This window comes from Oryctolagus cuniculus, chromosome 5, assembly GCF_964237555.1.
Source record: "Oryctolagus cuniculus chromosome 5, mOryCun1.1, whole genome shotgun sequence".
Lineage (NCBI taxonomy): Eukaryota > Metazoa > Chordata > Mammalia > Lagomorpha > Leporidae > Oryctolagus > Oryctolagus cuniculus.
The window spans coordinates 103,991,661-104,008,623 of NC_091436.1; the positions used below are offsets into that span (position 1 = coordinate 103,991,661).

Genomic DNA, 16,963 nt, shown 5'->3' on the forward strand with positions numbered 1-16,963 from the left:
CTGGGTTGCAAATTGCTGATTTAGTCATATGTATGGAGAAGATATGTGGGAGAACTGGGTTAGAAGTTATGGGATTTAGTGATGACGAAGTTGGTGGGTTCAGATTTTTGTTGCTTTGGAAATTACCTTAGAATCTGGAAGGACTCTCTTAGGACACAAGACTGACATGTAAAAGAACCCAGCCCTCTGCTTTAGATATATGCTGAAGAATAAAAATGTGCTTCCTATTTGCTATTCTAAAATAAACCCCAAAGGAAAAAAAATCAAAAGCAGTATCATTTTTAAAAATCAGAATTAAAAGTGTAAATAAGTGATCATGGTAAGGTGAAGAAGGATTTTTAAAAGTTAATAAGTTAAAACAAGTTTAAATTTAAAAATTCAAACAGTAAAATACAGTACCTCAAGATCTGTAAAAGAAACAATTAACCTTCAAAGCCTTATAAGCTAAGAACTTAAAAATCACCAGAATAATGCTAAAATTTAAAATGACACACAACAACCACAAATGCCATACAACAGACTAGAAGGTTAAGAATATAAAAGCCAAATTAATTAAAGATTAGGTTAAGAAGGCAACATTTGAGTTTCAAATTATAACATCCTCATGCAGGGAAAATTAGGGACCTTTGAACCAAGGTCAGGCAAATGTTTAGCATCCTTCCACTCACTGTCTTCTATGAAGGGCTTCCTGCAGAGGGGTCACTGGCAGGCCATCCTCCCACAGTTGCTGAGGATCAAAATTTTAGGTCCACAGAAGACCCAACTTTTGCTCTAGGTAACAGAGAAATTTGGATGCGGATGTACTCCCGAAGATCCACTTTTGTGTGATTCTTCCCCTCTTAGGGTTTGTAAGAGTTTGCAAATACATCTGGAAACTAGGACCTGGTAGTGTCCTTCCAGGAAGTCTGGGTGCACAACGATACATTTCTCAAAAACAGGAGGAGGGGCCGGGCTGTGGCAAAGAAGGCTAAGCAGGCCGGCGCCCCGGCTCAATAGGCTAATCCTCCGCCTTGCGGCGCCAGCACACCAGGTTCTAGTCCCGGTCGGGGCGCCGGATTCTGTCCCGGTTGCCCCTCTTCCAGGCCAGCTCTCTGCTGTGGCCAGGGAGTGCAGTGGAGGATGGCCCAAGTGCTTGGGCCCTGCACCCCAAGGGAGACCAGGAGGAAGCACCTGGCTCCTGCCATCAGATCAGCGTGGTGCACCGGCCGCAGTGTGCCGGCCGCGGTGGCCATTGGAGGGTGAACTAATGGCAAAGGAAGACCTTTCTCTCTGTCTCTCTCTCTCTCACTGTCCACTCTGCCTCTCAAAAAAAAAAAAAAAAAAAAAAAAAAAAAAAAGGCTAAGCCTCCACCTGCAGCACTGGCATCCCACCTGGAGTTTGGCTTGAGTCCTCCCTTACAATGAAACTGGGAGAAGGACCCCTTTAGTCCATATTTTTAAAAAAGTTTGTGTAACCTAAAAATCATTGGAATTTCCAAAGTTTATTTGACCCATTTCTTTCAAAATACCTTAATTTTAAATGAATATCAGTATACATAAATTATGATAAACATCACCCACTACATATTAATTAGATATTTTTCAAGGTACTTCCATCTAATTCTGAAGACACACCTATCTCATGATATGGAAGAATAATGAATATGGGCTCTATTTTATGAATGAAATAATTGAATAGAGAAGATGAATAAATTCACCAAGTAAATATTTCTAGTTAAGAATTGGTTTGGAATTTTTTTTTTTTTTGATGGCAGAATTTTATTCAATTTCCCTCTGTGTCTCTGGGCAAATGTCTGTGAAATATCTTTTTTTTTAACTTTTATTAAATGAATATAAATTTCCAAAGTACAGCTTATGGATTACAATGGCTTCCCCCCCATAACGTCCCTCCCACCCACAAACCTCCCCTTTCCCACTCCCTCTCCCCTTCCATTCACATCATGATTCATTTTCGGTTCTCTTTATATACAGAAGATCAGTTTAGCATACATTAAGTAAAGATTTCAACAGTTTGCTCCCACACAGAAACATAAAGTGAAAAATAATAGATGATTTTTTAAAAGATGATGAAATCAGATCAGACCTATTTTCATGTTTAATCCCAGTGAGAGTCAAGTTGGGAATTGATAATTTCTTCTTTTTTTTATTTTTTTAATTTTTTTTTTTTTTTTTATTTTTTGACAGGCAGAGTGGACAGTGAGAGAGAGAGACAGAGAGAAAGGTCTTCCTTTGCCGTTGGTTCACCCTCCAATGGCCGCTGCGGCCGGCATGCTGCGGCCAGTGCACCGCGCTGATCCGATGGCAGGAGCCAGGAGCTAGGTGCTTTTCCTGGTCTCCCATGGGGTGCAGGGCCCAAGCACTTGGGCCATCCTCCACTGCACTCCCTGGCCACAGCAGAGAGTTGGCCTGGAAGAGGGGCACCCGGGACAGAATCCGGCGCCCCAACCGGGACTAGAACCCGGTGTGCCGGTGCCACTAGGCGGAGGATTAGCCTAGTGAGCCGCGGCACCGGCCTCTTTTTTTTTTTTTTTTTTTTTACAGAAGATCAGTTTAGTATACATTAAGTAAAGATTTCAACAGTTTGCACCCCCATAGAAACACAAAGTGAAATATACTGTTTGAGTACTCGTTATAGCATTAAGTCTCAATGTACAGCACATCAAGGACAGAGATCCTACATGAGGAGTAAGTGCACAGTGACTCCTGTTGTTGACTTTACAAATTGACACTCCTGTTTATGGCATCAGTAATCTCCCTATGTACCAGTCATGAGTTTCTAAGGCTATGGAAGCCCCTTGAGCTCTCCGACTCTTATCTTGTTTAGACAATGTCATAGTCAAAGTGGAGGTTCACTCAGCAGACTCATAGAATGGTGGATGTCCTAAACAGCACTCTGGCCTCAGAATCAGCCCTAAAGGCATTCCGATCTGGCTGAAAAGCCCATGAGAGTATTTCAGGCATGGAAAGCCAAGACACTCTGGCAAAAAAAAAAAAAAAAAAAACCTAAATGAAAGATCTCTGTGAGTGAGATCCCAGTGGAAAGAACAGGTTTGGAATTTTAATCAATGTCTCCTGAATTCTAGACAACTCTGTTTGCCACTGAATCATATAGTTAGGTTCATTTATACATATTTCAGTATATAAATAAAAACTTATTTGCCAGTAGATCTTTAATGTATTAGAGTCCTTTTCTGTCACTCAATTATCATTTAACCCATCCTCTATATAATTTTGAATTCTACTACATGTATATAAGTAATCAGATTGATAAATGACAAAAGAGAAACCCTTTGAGGACCAGACATGAATCACTTGCTTCTCTAATTTTCAACTACTAACAGAGGGCAAATATTATTACTATCCAGTAAAATACTATGAAAAATTACCATGATGCTCGAGGCTTTGATATGAACCTAAGCTTTCACATTCCCTGAAGTGCTTAAATTTGGATAAGGTTCTATAAGTTTTATTATAGAGATATATGTCTATCTTTTAATGGATGACCTATTAGAAAATGGAAACATACAGTTATGTCTGACACATTTCTTCAGCTAAGTATTAATAGAAATCAAGACCATTAAAGACAATGGATTATACAGTGATCTAATCAACCTAGGGGAGGAGTCACTATAAAGGGGCTGGTTTGACTCTTTAGTGAGACCTTTATTGACAGCAGCTTGCCTGACTACTCACAGATGGGTGGTGTTATTTTTTTTTTTTGGAACAAAATAATCCAGGAGAATATTACTATCAGACAAGATCATTCAGAGAAAAAGAGAGATTGCAGTACAACCCACAAAATACCAGACATTTTTCTATTGTTGCTAATGTAGTGACTGCTACTTCTTTACCAATTGCAACTGGTCCTCCCTTCTTCTAGATAATTAAGAAACCCAAACATGAACTTGTTCCCTCTCCCTATAACATCCAACGCACAAAGTCGGTCTTCCTTAAACCCCACCTCAAGTTACCCATAACAAGCTTGAATCCCTTAATATATTTTCTTTCCCTTACAAGTGATTCACATAGTCTTAACATAATTGTGAAGTGGGGAGTACTATTCCACATTTTAGACACAAAGATATCAAGGATCAAGGGAGTAACACAGTTATATCAAAAGGTAAAAATCTGGGGTGAATTTAACAGCTAAGATGCCAGATAGGAAACCCATGTGTCATATTAGAGTGCTTGAGTATGATACCCAGCTGCACTCTTGAGTGTAGCTTTCTACTAATGCAGATCTTGGGAGTCAGCAGTGATGGCTCAAGTAATCATATTCCTGCCACCCATATAGGAGACCTGGAGTGAGTTCCTGACTACTGGCTTTGGCCCAGTCCAGCCCTGGCCATTTCAGTAATTTGGGGAGTGAACTAGCAGACGGGAGAATTCTCTCTCTCTCTCGCTCACTCGCTAGCTCTCTCCCTCCCTCCCTCAAATAAATAAATAAATAAATAAATAAATAAAATAATTTTTAAAATGGTAAATTTCTAGGAGCCAGCATTGTGGCATAGTGGGTAAAGCCACCTTCAAAGACATTGGCATCCCATATGGGTGCCAGTTTGTGTTTGATTGCTCCACTTCCAATCCAGCTCCCTACTAATGGCTTGGGAAAAGCAGTGGAAGATGGCCCAAGTATTTAGGCCTCTGCTACCCACTTGGGAGACCTGGAAGAAGCTCCTGGCTCCTGGCTTTTACCTAGCCCAGCACTGGCCATTGAGGCCCATGAGAGTATTTCTTTTTTTTTTCCTGACAGGCAGAGTTAGACAGTGAGAGAGAGAGAGAGACAGAGAGAAAGGTCTTCCTTTTCCGTTGGTTCACCCCACAAATTGCTGTTACAGCCGGCACGCTGTGCCTATCCGAAGCCAGGAGCCAGGTGCTTCCTCCTGGTCTCCCATGCGGGTACAGGGCCCAAGCACTTGGGCCATCCTCCACTGCCTTCCCGGGCCACAGCAGAGAGCTGGACTGGAAGAGGAGCAACTGGGACAGAATCAGGCACCCCAACCGGGACTAGAACCCGGGGTGCCAGAACAACAGGTGGAGGATTAGACAATTGAGCCATGGTGCCGGCATGGAAAGCCAAGACACTCTGGCAAAAAAAAAAAACAAAAACAAAACAAAACAAAACAAAAAAACACCACCTAAATGAAATATCTCTGTGAATGAGATCCCAGCGGAAAGAACAGGCCATCAAAGAAGGAAGTACCTTTCTCTGAAGAGAGGAGAGAACTTCCACTTTGACTATGGCCTTGTCCAAATAAGATCAGAGTTGGCGAACACAATAGGCTTCCATAGCCTTGGCAACTCATGACGAGAGCCTCCGTGATTACTGACGTCATAAATAAGAGTGTCAATTGTTAAATCAACAACAGGAGTCACTGTGCATTTACTCCCCATGTAGGATCTCTGTCCTTAATGTGTGGTACTATGCGAATTAACTGTATAACTACTACTCAAACAGTTCTTTATACTTTGTGTGTCTATGTGGGTGCAAACTGTTGAAATCTTTACTTATCTGTGTATAAAGATAATTGAAAATGAATCTTGATGAAGAATGGGATGGGAGAGGGAGTGGGAGATGGGATGGTTGTGGGTGAGAGGGAGGTTGTGGGGGGAAAAGCTGCTATAATCCAAAAGTTGTACTTTGGAAATTTATATTTATTAAATAAAAGTTTAAAAAAATCAAAAAAAGAAAGCAAGGCATAAGCATTTATTTATCTTTCTGTGTACCTGGGTATTTACATATAGAGGGAGAAATAAGGCATAACATGATCTCGTAACTAGATTTCTCTACAAGTGTTTACAAACATGTAATCATGACTTTTACCCTGTCAAACTTAAAATTACATAAATATTGACTTGCATGAACTATAGCTATAATTCATAGAATTTACAAAATCCTACAGAGTGATGATATTATTCAACAAACCTCCATAATCTTTATGTCTATGTTACTTAAGCTTAGGAACTAAGGAGTTCATCTCTAAAGTAAATGAACCAATTAAACTTCTGATAATACCTTGACATATATACATTTAGGATAGCTTTTACATTCTTCCAAAAGCTTGATAAAATCTACAGAAATTTGAAGCACTGCCTTATTGTGTAGGATATTAACTTGGGGAATTTAGTGTCCAAAAGGGACTCAATCTGAGTGGAATAATGTACTTCGGCACTACATTACTGGGATCTCACCTCTGCTGCTTGTGTGCTAAATATGTGACTAAGTAGGCTAATGAGAAAATTCTCCCCAGGAGTAGACAGTGATTATTTATATGGGTCTTTGGTACTTCTGTTGGCTTTGGACAATTGCCATCCACACTAATCTGTTCTCCAAAATGTGCCTTTGCTAATTATGGGAAATTGTAAACTGAGAGCCCCTAGAACCTGGAAATCAGTCTTATCCATTTTGGAGGTATCTTTTCTATGTTGGGATAACCTAAATAACAGCATTACAAAGATTTATTCCTATCACAATGGGTAAAATTAACTATCAAGGGAAGATGAAAAAAATTAAAATATGTCAAGGGAAGAAAAATTTAAGGTAATGTAAATTCATTTTAATAATAGACTATATAGTTTTCACAAACACATTGATATGGCATATAATTAATAATCTCACCATTGTATTATCTAGTAGGAGATCTAGAAAGTCTGATTTCCTAGCAAATTTCTGTCATTTTCATATATCATCAGTGATACATTCCCATTCCTTACTTGAATGAGTATGAGAGAATGACATTGGAAGGATTGCCTCTAAATCAAGTCTTTCAAGTTACAATATAAATGTAATAATCAGGCTGGCACCAGTGGCTCACTTGGCTAATCCTTCACCTGTGGCGCCGGCACCCCGGGGTTCTAGTCCCAGTTGGGGCATTGGATTCTGTCCCGGTTGCTCCTCTCCCAGTCCTGCTCTCTGCTGTGGCCCGGGAAGGCAGTGGAGGATGGCCCAAGTGCTTGGGCCCTGTACCCGCATGGGAGACCAGGAGGAAACACCTGGCTCCTGGCTTCGGATCGGCACAATGCACCAGCCGTAGCAACCATTTGGGGAGTGAACCAACGAAAGGAAGTCTCTCTCTCTCTCTCTCTCTCTCTCACTGTCTAACTCTGCCTGTCAAAAAATAGTGTAATAATCAATCTCAAGTATTTAAGCCTCTGAAATTTTCTCAGGAAGGAAAATAACATATAGATACAATTTTATTGGAAAACATTAATGTACACATTTATAGAAACCCAACAAGGATGAGCATTGGTTGGTACTCACTCAAGGTAATGTTAAACATCACTGTATATCATAGAATCAAGGAAAATACAGTTTATGGCAAGAAAGACTAGACAAAAGACATTTTGTGATATAAATGGGTGAAAGTTGTGATCTTAATAATTTCTGTGTACACCAGGGACAATAAAATCAGTATTTAAATGAAAAGTTCACTCAAAGCAGAATGCACTCACCTGGACAGAGAGCAATATTACAAGGCTTGTGATGTGTTTCAGGTCCTTCACACGGCCTTCCTCCATACTGAGGAGGTGTGCATGACCTCGTTCTTGTTCTTTGGCCTCGACCACAAGTAAATGAACACAAACTCCATGGTGACCATTCCTCCCAAACTCCATGTACTGTAATAAAGCAAAAGAGCTTCAACAACAAAAACAGAGGGGTCACATAAAATTTATTGTCTTTATAATTAAGAAAACTCACCAAAGAGATCACTATGAAGTATTTTAAAAATTCAGTTGCAATCACTTTCTTATTTGTTATAAAATGCAAGTTATTCAAGAATTCACTAAAATAATGGAAAATTACACATTTTTTCTGCATTTGAAATTAAAATACACTTCTTTCCCTCATGGTAAAATATCCACGAGTTATTTTTAAATCAAAGTCACACAATTAATGTAAGATTATAGACAACTCAATACCTCATGACAAAGATTATCTTCTGGAGTGAAATTTGCATTTAAGTATCCAAAGGTCAACTAAATTTCTCTAACATTTACAAAGTTTCAGAATTAAAGGGATTTAAAAAAGATCTGGAAACCAATGGTATATATTTAAAAGTTTTTAAATCAACGTTTTAGAAAAGAAATAATTTTCCACAAAAAATTGTGGTCTAACATCACCATATTTGAGTAAGAGGGATAATTTCTTATAATTATTGGCATAAAAACTTCATCTTTTGCACGTTTCAAAATGAGTGACAGATTTGTCATGAAGCCAGTACCGTTTTTATTCCTCTGACAACTTGATCAGATTGGAAATCCCTATTAACATAAATTCTAACTTAAAATATCTAATTATGATTTTTGCCTAATATAAATATGGATATAGAAATATTTCTAATTTGCCACTACAATAAAATAAAAATTCATCAGAAATTACATAGTTTGTGCTTCTTCAGAAAAACCACTATGAATAAATGCTGGTATCTTTTACAAATGACCATTAGGTTTCAAAGCTGAGGTTTTTTCCCCGCATAGTCAAATCACCAGTCTCAACCCAATTCTTAATATTTGGGACAATAAGTAATATCATTACAGAGATAACACATATAAAAAGAACAGAAGAAAAATGTTTCATTTAGTTCAAAAGCAGAACAGAAACTTTGGTCTTAGTATGTTTTAATAAAAGAATTCAGATATTTTATATGTTACTCATTGAGATGAGTAAGAGTAGTAGAAAATTATTGTAGAAAATAGCAAAGATGATTTTCATTATCTTCTCAATGTTGGTAGAGTAACCACAAATCCATATAAATAAGTAGAAAAATTATACAAGTAAATGCAAACAAGGGGGATCTTCAAAAGGTTTATGCAAATGTGTGTTATGAAGAAAAATGTGTGTATTTCATTATTTTGCACCAAAAATTCCATTTTCATGAACTTTTTGAAGTACCCTCCTATATCTAGAGTCTTCTTGATGTATATGCTGAACAATTTGTTACTTTAAAAACATATACAGCTAAATCTAGCTATTTAACAAATGAATTATCTCACATTTTGTGGTGAGAACACTTACCATTAATTCTTAGCATTTTTCAAAAATACAATATTTAAGTATCCTCATCAACTACAGGTATATATATATATATATATATACACCTGAAAACATCATATAGTACATAATCAACATAAAGCTATTTATTGTTCTAAAATAAACAAATTAGAAATTAACTCAGCTATAGTACTTTAATTGTGAGGTACCCTATTCTTTTCTGTTTGTTATTAAGTTCAATACTTGTGAAGATCTTCAAATATTGTAAAAATTAGTGAAATTTGATCAATATTGAATGAAAAGCTCTTTAAAATTCCATGAAACATGATGGAAAAATATTTTTTAAAATAACATTCAATAAAGAACAGGAGATTGGAGGAAACTGGAATGGGAATGTTTTCATATTTTTCAGGAAAGTTTGGGAAAAACAAAGCCAATCTGAATCCATTGATAGAAGAATATGTTGTAAATCTGTATTTGTCTATAAGAAAATGATATGTTTACACAAAAACACATGTATAAACTCATTTGTAAAATTAATTATGGCAGAATATTTTAAAAATGATTCACATTTATATATATTGTTATGCAGAATCTATATTTGGTCAGTTTGTTCATTTATTTCCTTACCAAGATTTCAGCATTTAAAATAAACTTTTGTCTTCTGTTTTCCACATAAAATGTCAATGATCCCATACCATTTCATATTTCTGAACCTGCTCATTTTCTGTTCTATCCAATTATACTGCATGGTACATTCCCAGAAACCAAATTGCTAAATTAGCAAATTTTTCCACATAAATCTCAAAATTGTTGATGAACTTGACTGTTTAGCTAAAATTATGAAACTGAAACCCTCAGAAAGTTAATGTTACCATTTTTTATATGGTTAAATTTTTTCATGGTAATATTTCTTAAGTCTGGAACTTTTTAAGAAAAGCTAAAATATTTTTATTTGAAAATAAAAATTATTAACAATTTGTTATAAATACTAATGAATTAGAAGGAAATTGTAGGCCGGCGCCGTGGCTCAATAGGCTAATCCTCCACCTTGCGGCGCCGGCACACCGGGTTCTAGTCCCGGTCGGGGCGCCGGATTCTGTCCCGGTTGCCCCTCTTCCAGGCCAGCTCTCTGCTATGGCCAGGGAGTGCAGTGGAGGATGGCCCAGGTGCTTGGGCCCTGCACCCCATGGGAGACCAGGAGAAGCACCTGGATCCTGGCTCCTGCCATCGGATCAGCACGGTGCGCCGGCTGCAGCGGCGGCCATTGGAGGGTGAACCAACGGCAAGGGAAGACCTTTCTCTCTCTGTCTCTCTCACTGTCCACTCTGCCTGTCAAAAAAAAAAAAAAAAAAAAAAAAAAAAAAAAAAAAAAAAAAAAAAAAAAGAAGGAAATTGTACATACTTTATAATGTTTATATGTTTACAATGGTTATAGATGGCATTCATGAAGTTTATGATAAAGATTAGAAATTTTTATTTTAATGGCAAATTATTTTATTTAATGGCAAATTGTTTAATAGGAATTTTTATTTTCAAGTACAATAATGAAACTATATAAATGATATAGTCAATAAGTTTAAATCAAGTTCATCCGATTATACTATAGCTTTCTTCTTTAGTTTAGGTCATTGTATGATCAAATTCTTCTTGGTGCTGCCTAAAAATGAAATAAAATATACAATATGCAAAATATACTACCACCAATTTTTGAAATGAACACATATTCTCTTTTGATTGAGACTGGATTGTATGTAAAGTAACTCCTTTAAGTGAAAGTTTCTTTTTTTGTAAGAAATACATGTACATGGCAACTATGGCGCTTACCAAAAAATATCCAATAAAAATAATCCCAAACCATTTCTTGGCCTAAATAGACTTCTATAGGATGAGAATATATATAGGGTAGTTCTCAACCAATGGTTCTCAACTAAGCACATTTTGCCCCCAGGGAACATGCACAAATATCTAGAGATATGTGATTGTCACAATTTTGGGCAGAGATGGGTACTGCTGGCATGTGGTGGGTAGAGGCCTGGGATGCCATTAAACATTGCACACGCACACAAAAGCCTCTGTTCCCCACTCCCCCCAACATACAAACATATAGGTTTTTTGGGGTCAAAATGCCAATAGTTGAAAGGTTGAGAAACTGAAGTAGACGATAAAACTGCAGTACATGTATAACTGAATGTAGCTCTAATTTTCCCAATTTACTTCATGTTTATCACCATATTTTTCTAATTAATAATTTCAGCTTTCAAAAAGTGTATGTCAAAGCAAAAATTCTGTAAAAGGCAGGGTATCTTAAGATTCACATTAGAAGCAACACATAATATTGCAATTTAATTTAAAAATTATTCTTTTGAAATATGAATATGAGTGAAATGTAGCTAATGCATAACACTATTAATCAGCTTTTATAATTCAGATGAATATAAGCTTAGTTCTATCATTCTACATATTTTGTGGAAAGTGATTTTAACATTCAATTCCTTCTTTTGGCATTTTCATTTATAAGTGCCAAATAAATTTGAAAATTTAGTGTGACAAATTAGTTACTGATTTCTGAGCTATTTTTTTCTTGAGAGCTTATTATTGAGAAAGATGTTTATATTGCTTAAAACATCATTTAAATTTTTAAAATGTATTTTTTACTGTTTTTAGGATATATTAGAAAAAAAGAGAAAGTATATATTTACCAGCACAGTAAACAACTAAGTATTGTCCACAAAATATTGAATAGCAAATACTATAACAATATGAAAGAGGCCTGTGCCACGGCTCACTAGGCTAATCCTCCGCCTTGCGACGCCGGCACACCGGGTTCTAGTCCCGGTCGGGGCGCCGGATTCTGTCCCGGTTGCCCCTCTTCCAGGCCAGCTCTCTGCTGTGGCCAGGGAGTGCAGTGGAGGATGGCCCAAGTGCTTGGGCCCTGCACCCCATGGGAGACCAGGATAAGTACCTGGCTCCTGCCATCAGATCAGCGTGGTGTGCTGGCCGCAGCCCGCTGGCTGCAGCGGCCATTGGAGGGTGAACCAACGGCAAAAGGAAGACCTTTCTCTCTGTCTCTCTCTCTCTCACTGTCCACTCTGCCTGTCAAAAAAAAAAAAAAAAAAATCCATTCTATTCTGACCCTAATTAAAATGCACCAGCATTTACCCTTGTAGGCTGAAGATTTCATTTCTAAAACCCTCAGCTCTTATCCTGGTTTTCTTTCTGTTGCCTAATGTACCTAAAATCTGAGTCTCAGTAACTCCCACTTTTATCACCTTGTTTTCACTGACCTCCTCCTTCTATTACCTCCTGAACCAATTTTTTTCTCTGAGGTTTTAATTCTTCACATCATGCTCTTTGTCTAGTATAATTCCCACTGATCCTCCCTGATTTTTCTTGTTTTCAGGGGCAATTACTATTGCTGTTTCCCTCATAATTCTGACTTCCTTTCCTCATACTTCAGCTTTCTTCCCCATTTAGCTTTTAGTTCTACCTTTATCCATTGCTTTCCTACTCTCCAATTCTTTTATATTGGAATTCTCACCTTACTGCATCTTTCCCACTCCACAACTTTTCATTACCTTCAGACTCTCTTTTTTTATTGTCATAAAACTACATAATGTGAAATTTAATCTAAAGCATTTTCAGTGTACAGTTCAGTATTAAGTATTGATGAAACAGATCTGCAGGACTTCTTCATTTTGCAAAGTTGAAACTATAAACCTTTTAAACAGGAGCTCTCCAGGACTTTCATTGCATCACATGCCCACTCAGCTGAGCAACTGGGAATATCCCTGACCTTACTTCATGCCACCCACTTTCTACTCTGGCTTTTGGCAACTGCAGAATCAGGCATCTCTGGAAATGGAACTTATTAGGAAACTTTAAGACATGACTTAGCAGATTAAAGGCTGTTGCAGTGTAAGTCTCCTTATTTATATCCATCTACTTTCAGAGGTCTCTGGAAAGGTTGTGAATGCAGACATATGTCCACTGTAGTGATAAGTAAGTTTACAGTCATCCATCCAACAAATGATTAGACAATAATACAAACCTAAGGTAAACAAAATCATGTGTTCTGATCTTCTTGAAAGAAAAGCCAGATTCCCACTAGTATTATTTTTAAGTCAGTAGTATGACTGTAATACATATCTAAAATATGCATATGTGCATTGTAGAATACAGTTTGATATAACAGAAAATCTGACACTAAATGGGGATGCTGCCTTCAAAAATGTTTACATCTCATATTTCCACTAAACTAGCACATTATATTTTTCTTCAAATATTTAATGGGATATTTTTACCTTCTAAAACCTAGGAAAGATATTAGAACCTTAAATACCATTATAACAGTTATAGAAATACAAAGCTGAGATTTGCAGTAGGAAGGGGAATATCTCTTATGCAATTTTTATGACAGCTCTGAAAGCAGAAATAAGCACATACATAACAAAATATCACAAATGAATAAGAATTAGACTTATCCACTCTAATTAAATATCTATATCCAGTTCACATAAAAATAACAAATTGTTCCAAATGCGTAGCATGACACAATTCAATAACATCCACAGTTGTAGTTGCTGCTAACACTACCTGGACAGAGGGCAGTGTTATTGCAAACCCTTGATTCTCTTAATGGGCCGCTGCAGTGTGTCCCGTAAGGTGATACACAAGTTCTGGTTCGCACCTGCGACCCTTGACCACAAGTAACTGAGCATGTGCTCCACTGGGACCACTCTTCCACACCAGATTCACCTGTGTGTAAGACAACAAACAAACATGAAATACTGTCTTGATTTTCATTTAATAAACGTTAGACCAAACTGACATAGTGACATGCATGAATAATTTAAATGTAGAAATATAACAATACATCAGACATACAAGAAAACAATTTAGAAAAGGAAATTTAGAGAGTGATGCATATAATACCAATGCAAAGACAAAGTGTTTTTATCTTTATAGAAAAACTACTCTTCGTAAATTCCACTGTGTTATGAACACTCTGAAGAAACTAGTCAGCATTTTTTAGATACATAATTTTTGAAGCAATTCTCTTCAAACCATCCTAAGGCTTTGCAGTTTGATGCGAAAGAAATCAAAACAAAACTGAGTAGACCCTATGGATTTGATAGGCAGGGATATATTGATGTCCTCTTTCCTAGTCCTTTTTAGAGTAACATATTTTACAATGGCAGATATGGTAGAACCCTAGTGTATGAGTGCATCTGATTTCTTTTTTTTTTTTTTATTTTTGACAGGCAGAGTGGACAGTGAGAGAGAGAGACAGAGAGAAAGGTCTTCCTTTGCCGTTGATTCACCCTCCAATGGCCGCCGCTGCAGCCGGCGCACCGCGCTGATCCGATGGCAGGAGCCAGGATCCAGGTGCTTTTCCTGGTCTCCCATGGGGTGCAGGGCCCAAGCACCTGGGCCATCCTCCACTGCACTCCCTGGCCATAGCAGAGAGCTGGCCTGGAAGAGGGGCAACCGGGACAGAATCCGGCGCCCCAACCGGGACTAGAACCCAGTGTGCCGGCGCCGCAAGGTGGAGGATTAGCCTATTGAGCCACGGCGCCGGCGCATCTGATTTCTATTGTGTAAATCATTGACACTTATAATTCCTCTATAATTCCTATTAATTTGCTATGAACAAAAACTCCAAACAGGACCCTAAAAAGCCAAATAATTTCTGAATTCTTCTATTGGCATTATAATCACACTAAAACTATGTCTACTTTCTATCAATGATCTAAAATCATGGCCCCAAGAGACTTAAAATCAAGAATTTCTAAGACCATTGCAGTGGGCTTCTAAATCTCTTCTGGTATCATGTCCAGGATAAATTCTGAAATTGATTTGAAAACTTGTAGTTTCTTTTCTCTGAATTCAATTTGGATAATTTATATGGTAGCAATAACTATTTAAGTTAATCATTTAATCACTGAAAGAGTTTGCAGATAAGCTAGTTCTAAAAATCTTTGCATCATTTATGATATAGATCAAGGAATAATTTATATTTTATAGATTCTGTTTAGAAATTCCTTCAGAATATACTTTGAAGGATAGAATATATTTGTTCAACTTTATGTGAAAAGTTGATAAATGACATAGAAATGATTTGAAGTACCATCCAAAGCAGCTGGTTTACAAACTGGTGCTCAAGTACAGAAGAAATCATCTCAACAGAATGTAATTCAACACACTGATTTCCTTAGTGAGAGATTCATTGTTAGGCAGGAAGGAAGGGAGTGAGGGAGAGAGGGAGGAAAAAGAAAAGAAAGGAAAGAAGAAAGAGAGAGATATATAGAAAGATAGGAAGGAAGGTAGAGAAATGACAGAGAAAGGAGAGGAGAGAACAGGAGAGGAGGAGTAGGGAGAAGAGAGGAGAGGAGTGGGTAGGGGAGAAGGAAGGAAGAAAAACGTTGGCTGAGATAAAACGGGTTTGATGAAGCAGCTGATTTTACATTCTGGTGGAAAGTGTTTATATCTTTGAGATTTCAAAGCAACCAGTTTGCAGACAAGCATTGGCCTACAGACCACGCCAAGTAGCATTTGCTCATATACTGATCTGCATTATGCACCCAGAGGCATAGATGACAATGGATTTATAGCTGAGTATATTTGCCTGGAGAGTATCATTTAGTTCACCCTTGATTGTTTCAGTATTTCATATCCTCAGATATTTAATTTCATGAAATTTGGATAACTATTGGAATAATACCATGCCTCATAATTTGTTGTTTTGAATTAAGGAGTACTCAGTCAAACCAGTAATATGACAATGGTTAAAAATTATCAACACATATATGTAATTATGCATATATGTATTTAGCAATGAAAAATGTAATCTGAAAGTTAGAAAAACATAATGAACTGTTTTATGATATTCCAATCTATTTGTGATTAGATTAAGCAAATATATAAAGGTTATGCATTATTAATTAAAGTACAAAAATTATGAACAATATGAATTCCATAATAAGTGAAATGGTAAGTTATGCATAAAATTAGTTTTATTTTTCCCATAAAACCAGTTCTTCTTTTCCCGTTGCATTGTTATGACAGCAAAAATATTTTAGTTAAACTGAGAAATGAAATCAGGATGAAGGCCAACTTTTAAATGCATTTTTGTGAAAATATTTAAAAAATTGGGTTGCTTCATCATGATACTGCAGTGATACTGAACAGGCTAAGCAGTGGTGCCTGGATCATGAAAAGTTGACTATTAACATTAAGAACTGGCTTTCTTCATTCTCCTACAAACTTATAGTTCATGTTGTTGACCAAAAAGAAACAGTAAGAGATATGGGCTTTTAAATTTTGCATCAAATTTTACCACTAACTTAAAAGTGGCACCCCGACAAAAAAAAGGTTTTCTTATAACTCAAATGCTACAGTTTCAAGTGACATTTCCTCTAAATACTTCCGATTTTCATGCTGATACTTCCTTATCATAAAGGCTAAGGGCTATTCTAGTTGAGCATGTTAGGTAATTGTGAACAATAGCTAACATACTTTTAAGATATTAAAAATATTCAGTGATTTTAAAATAGTACACTATAACATAAAGTCTACTATTTTTGGAATATGTATCTGGAGACAACACAAACTAATCTAGGGTCTTGTAGACTGAGAATGCATTTTAAAGATCATGTAGAAAATTGCAGTATCTAAGGCACTATTAAGGCTCGTCATGCTGGCATGAAACACGAAAGGGAACTGGAAAAGCATTGCAATTAAAGTCAGAACATCTGTGTTTGATGGAAAGCTACTGAAGATTAGCTCTGGGACCTTGAGAAAGTCACTTTATTTCCTTGAACCTTTTCCATAAAATAAGTAATATATGTACCTCAGAATCTATTTAGAAGACTGAGTGGCTTAATGTAAAAGAGTACATTTAAATTTATGAACAATACATTAATATAAAATGTTTTTAGTGTATCAAAATCATGGAATCAGAGGCACTTT

The 16,963-nt window shown here is 36.9% G+C and overlaps 1 protein-coding gene across 6 annotated transcripts in view; it reads right to left on the bottom strand.

Moving 5' to 3' along the window:
• The window catches only part of ADGRB3 (adhesion G protein-coupled receptor B3), an 854,624-nt gene that overhangs the window by 508,848 nt on the left and 328,813 nt on the right, over positions 1–16,963 (bottom strand). For all 6 annotated transcript variants that reach the window (XM_070073912.1, XM_070073911.1, XM_002714525.5 and 3 more), the window contains 2 exons: positions 13,589–13,750; positions 7,453–7,617 (listed from right to left, as the gene is read on the bottom strand). In XM_070073912.1, the coding sequence (XP_069930013.1) occupies positions 7,453–7,617; positions 13,589–13,750 (327 nt within the window). The remainder of the gene's footprint in view (positions 1–7,452; positions 7,618–13,588; positions 13,751–16,963) is intronic.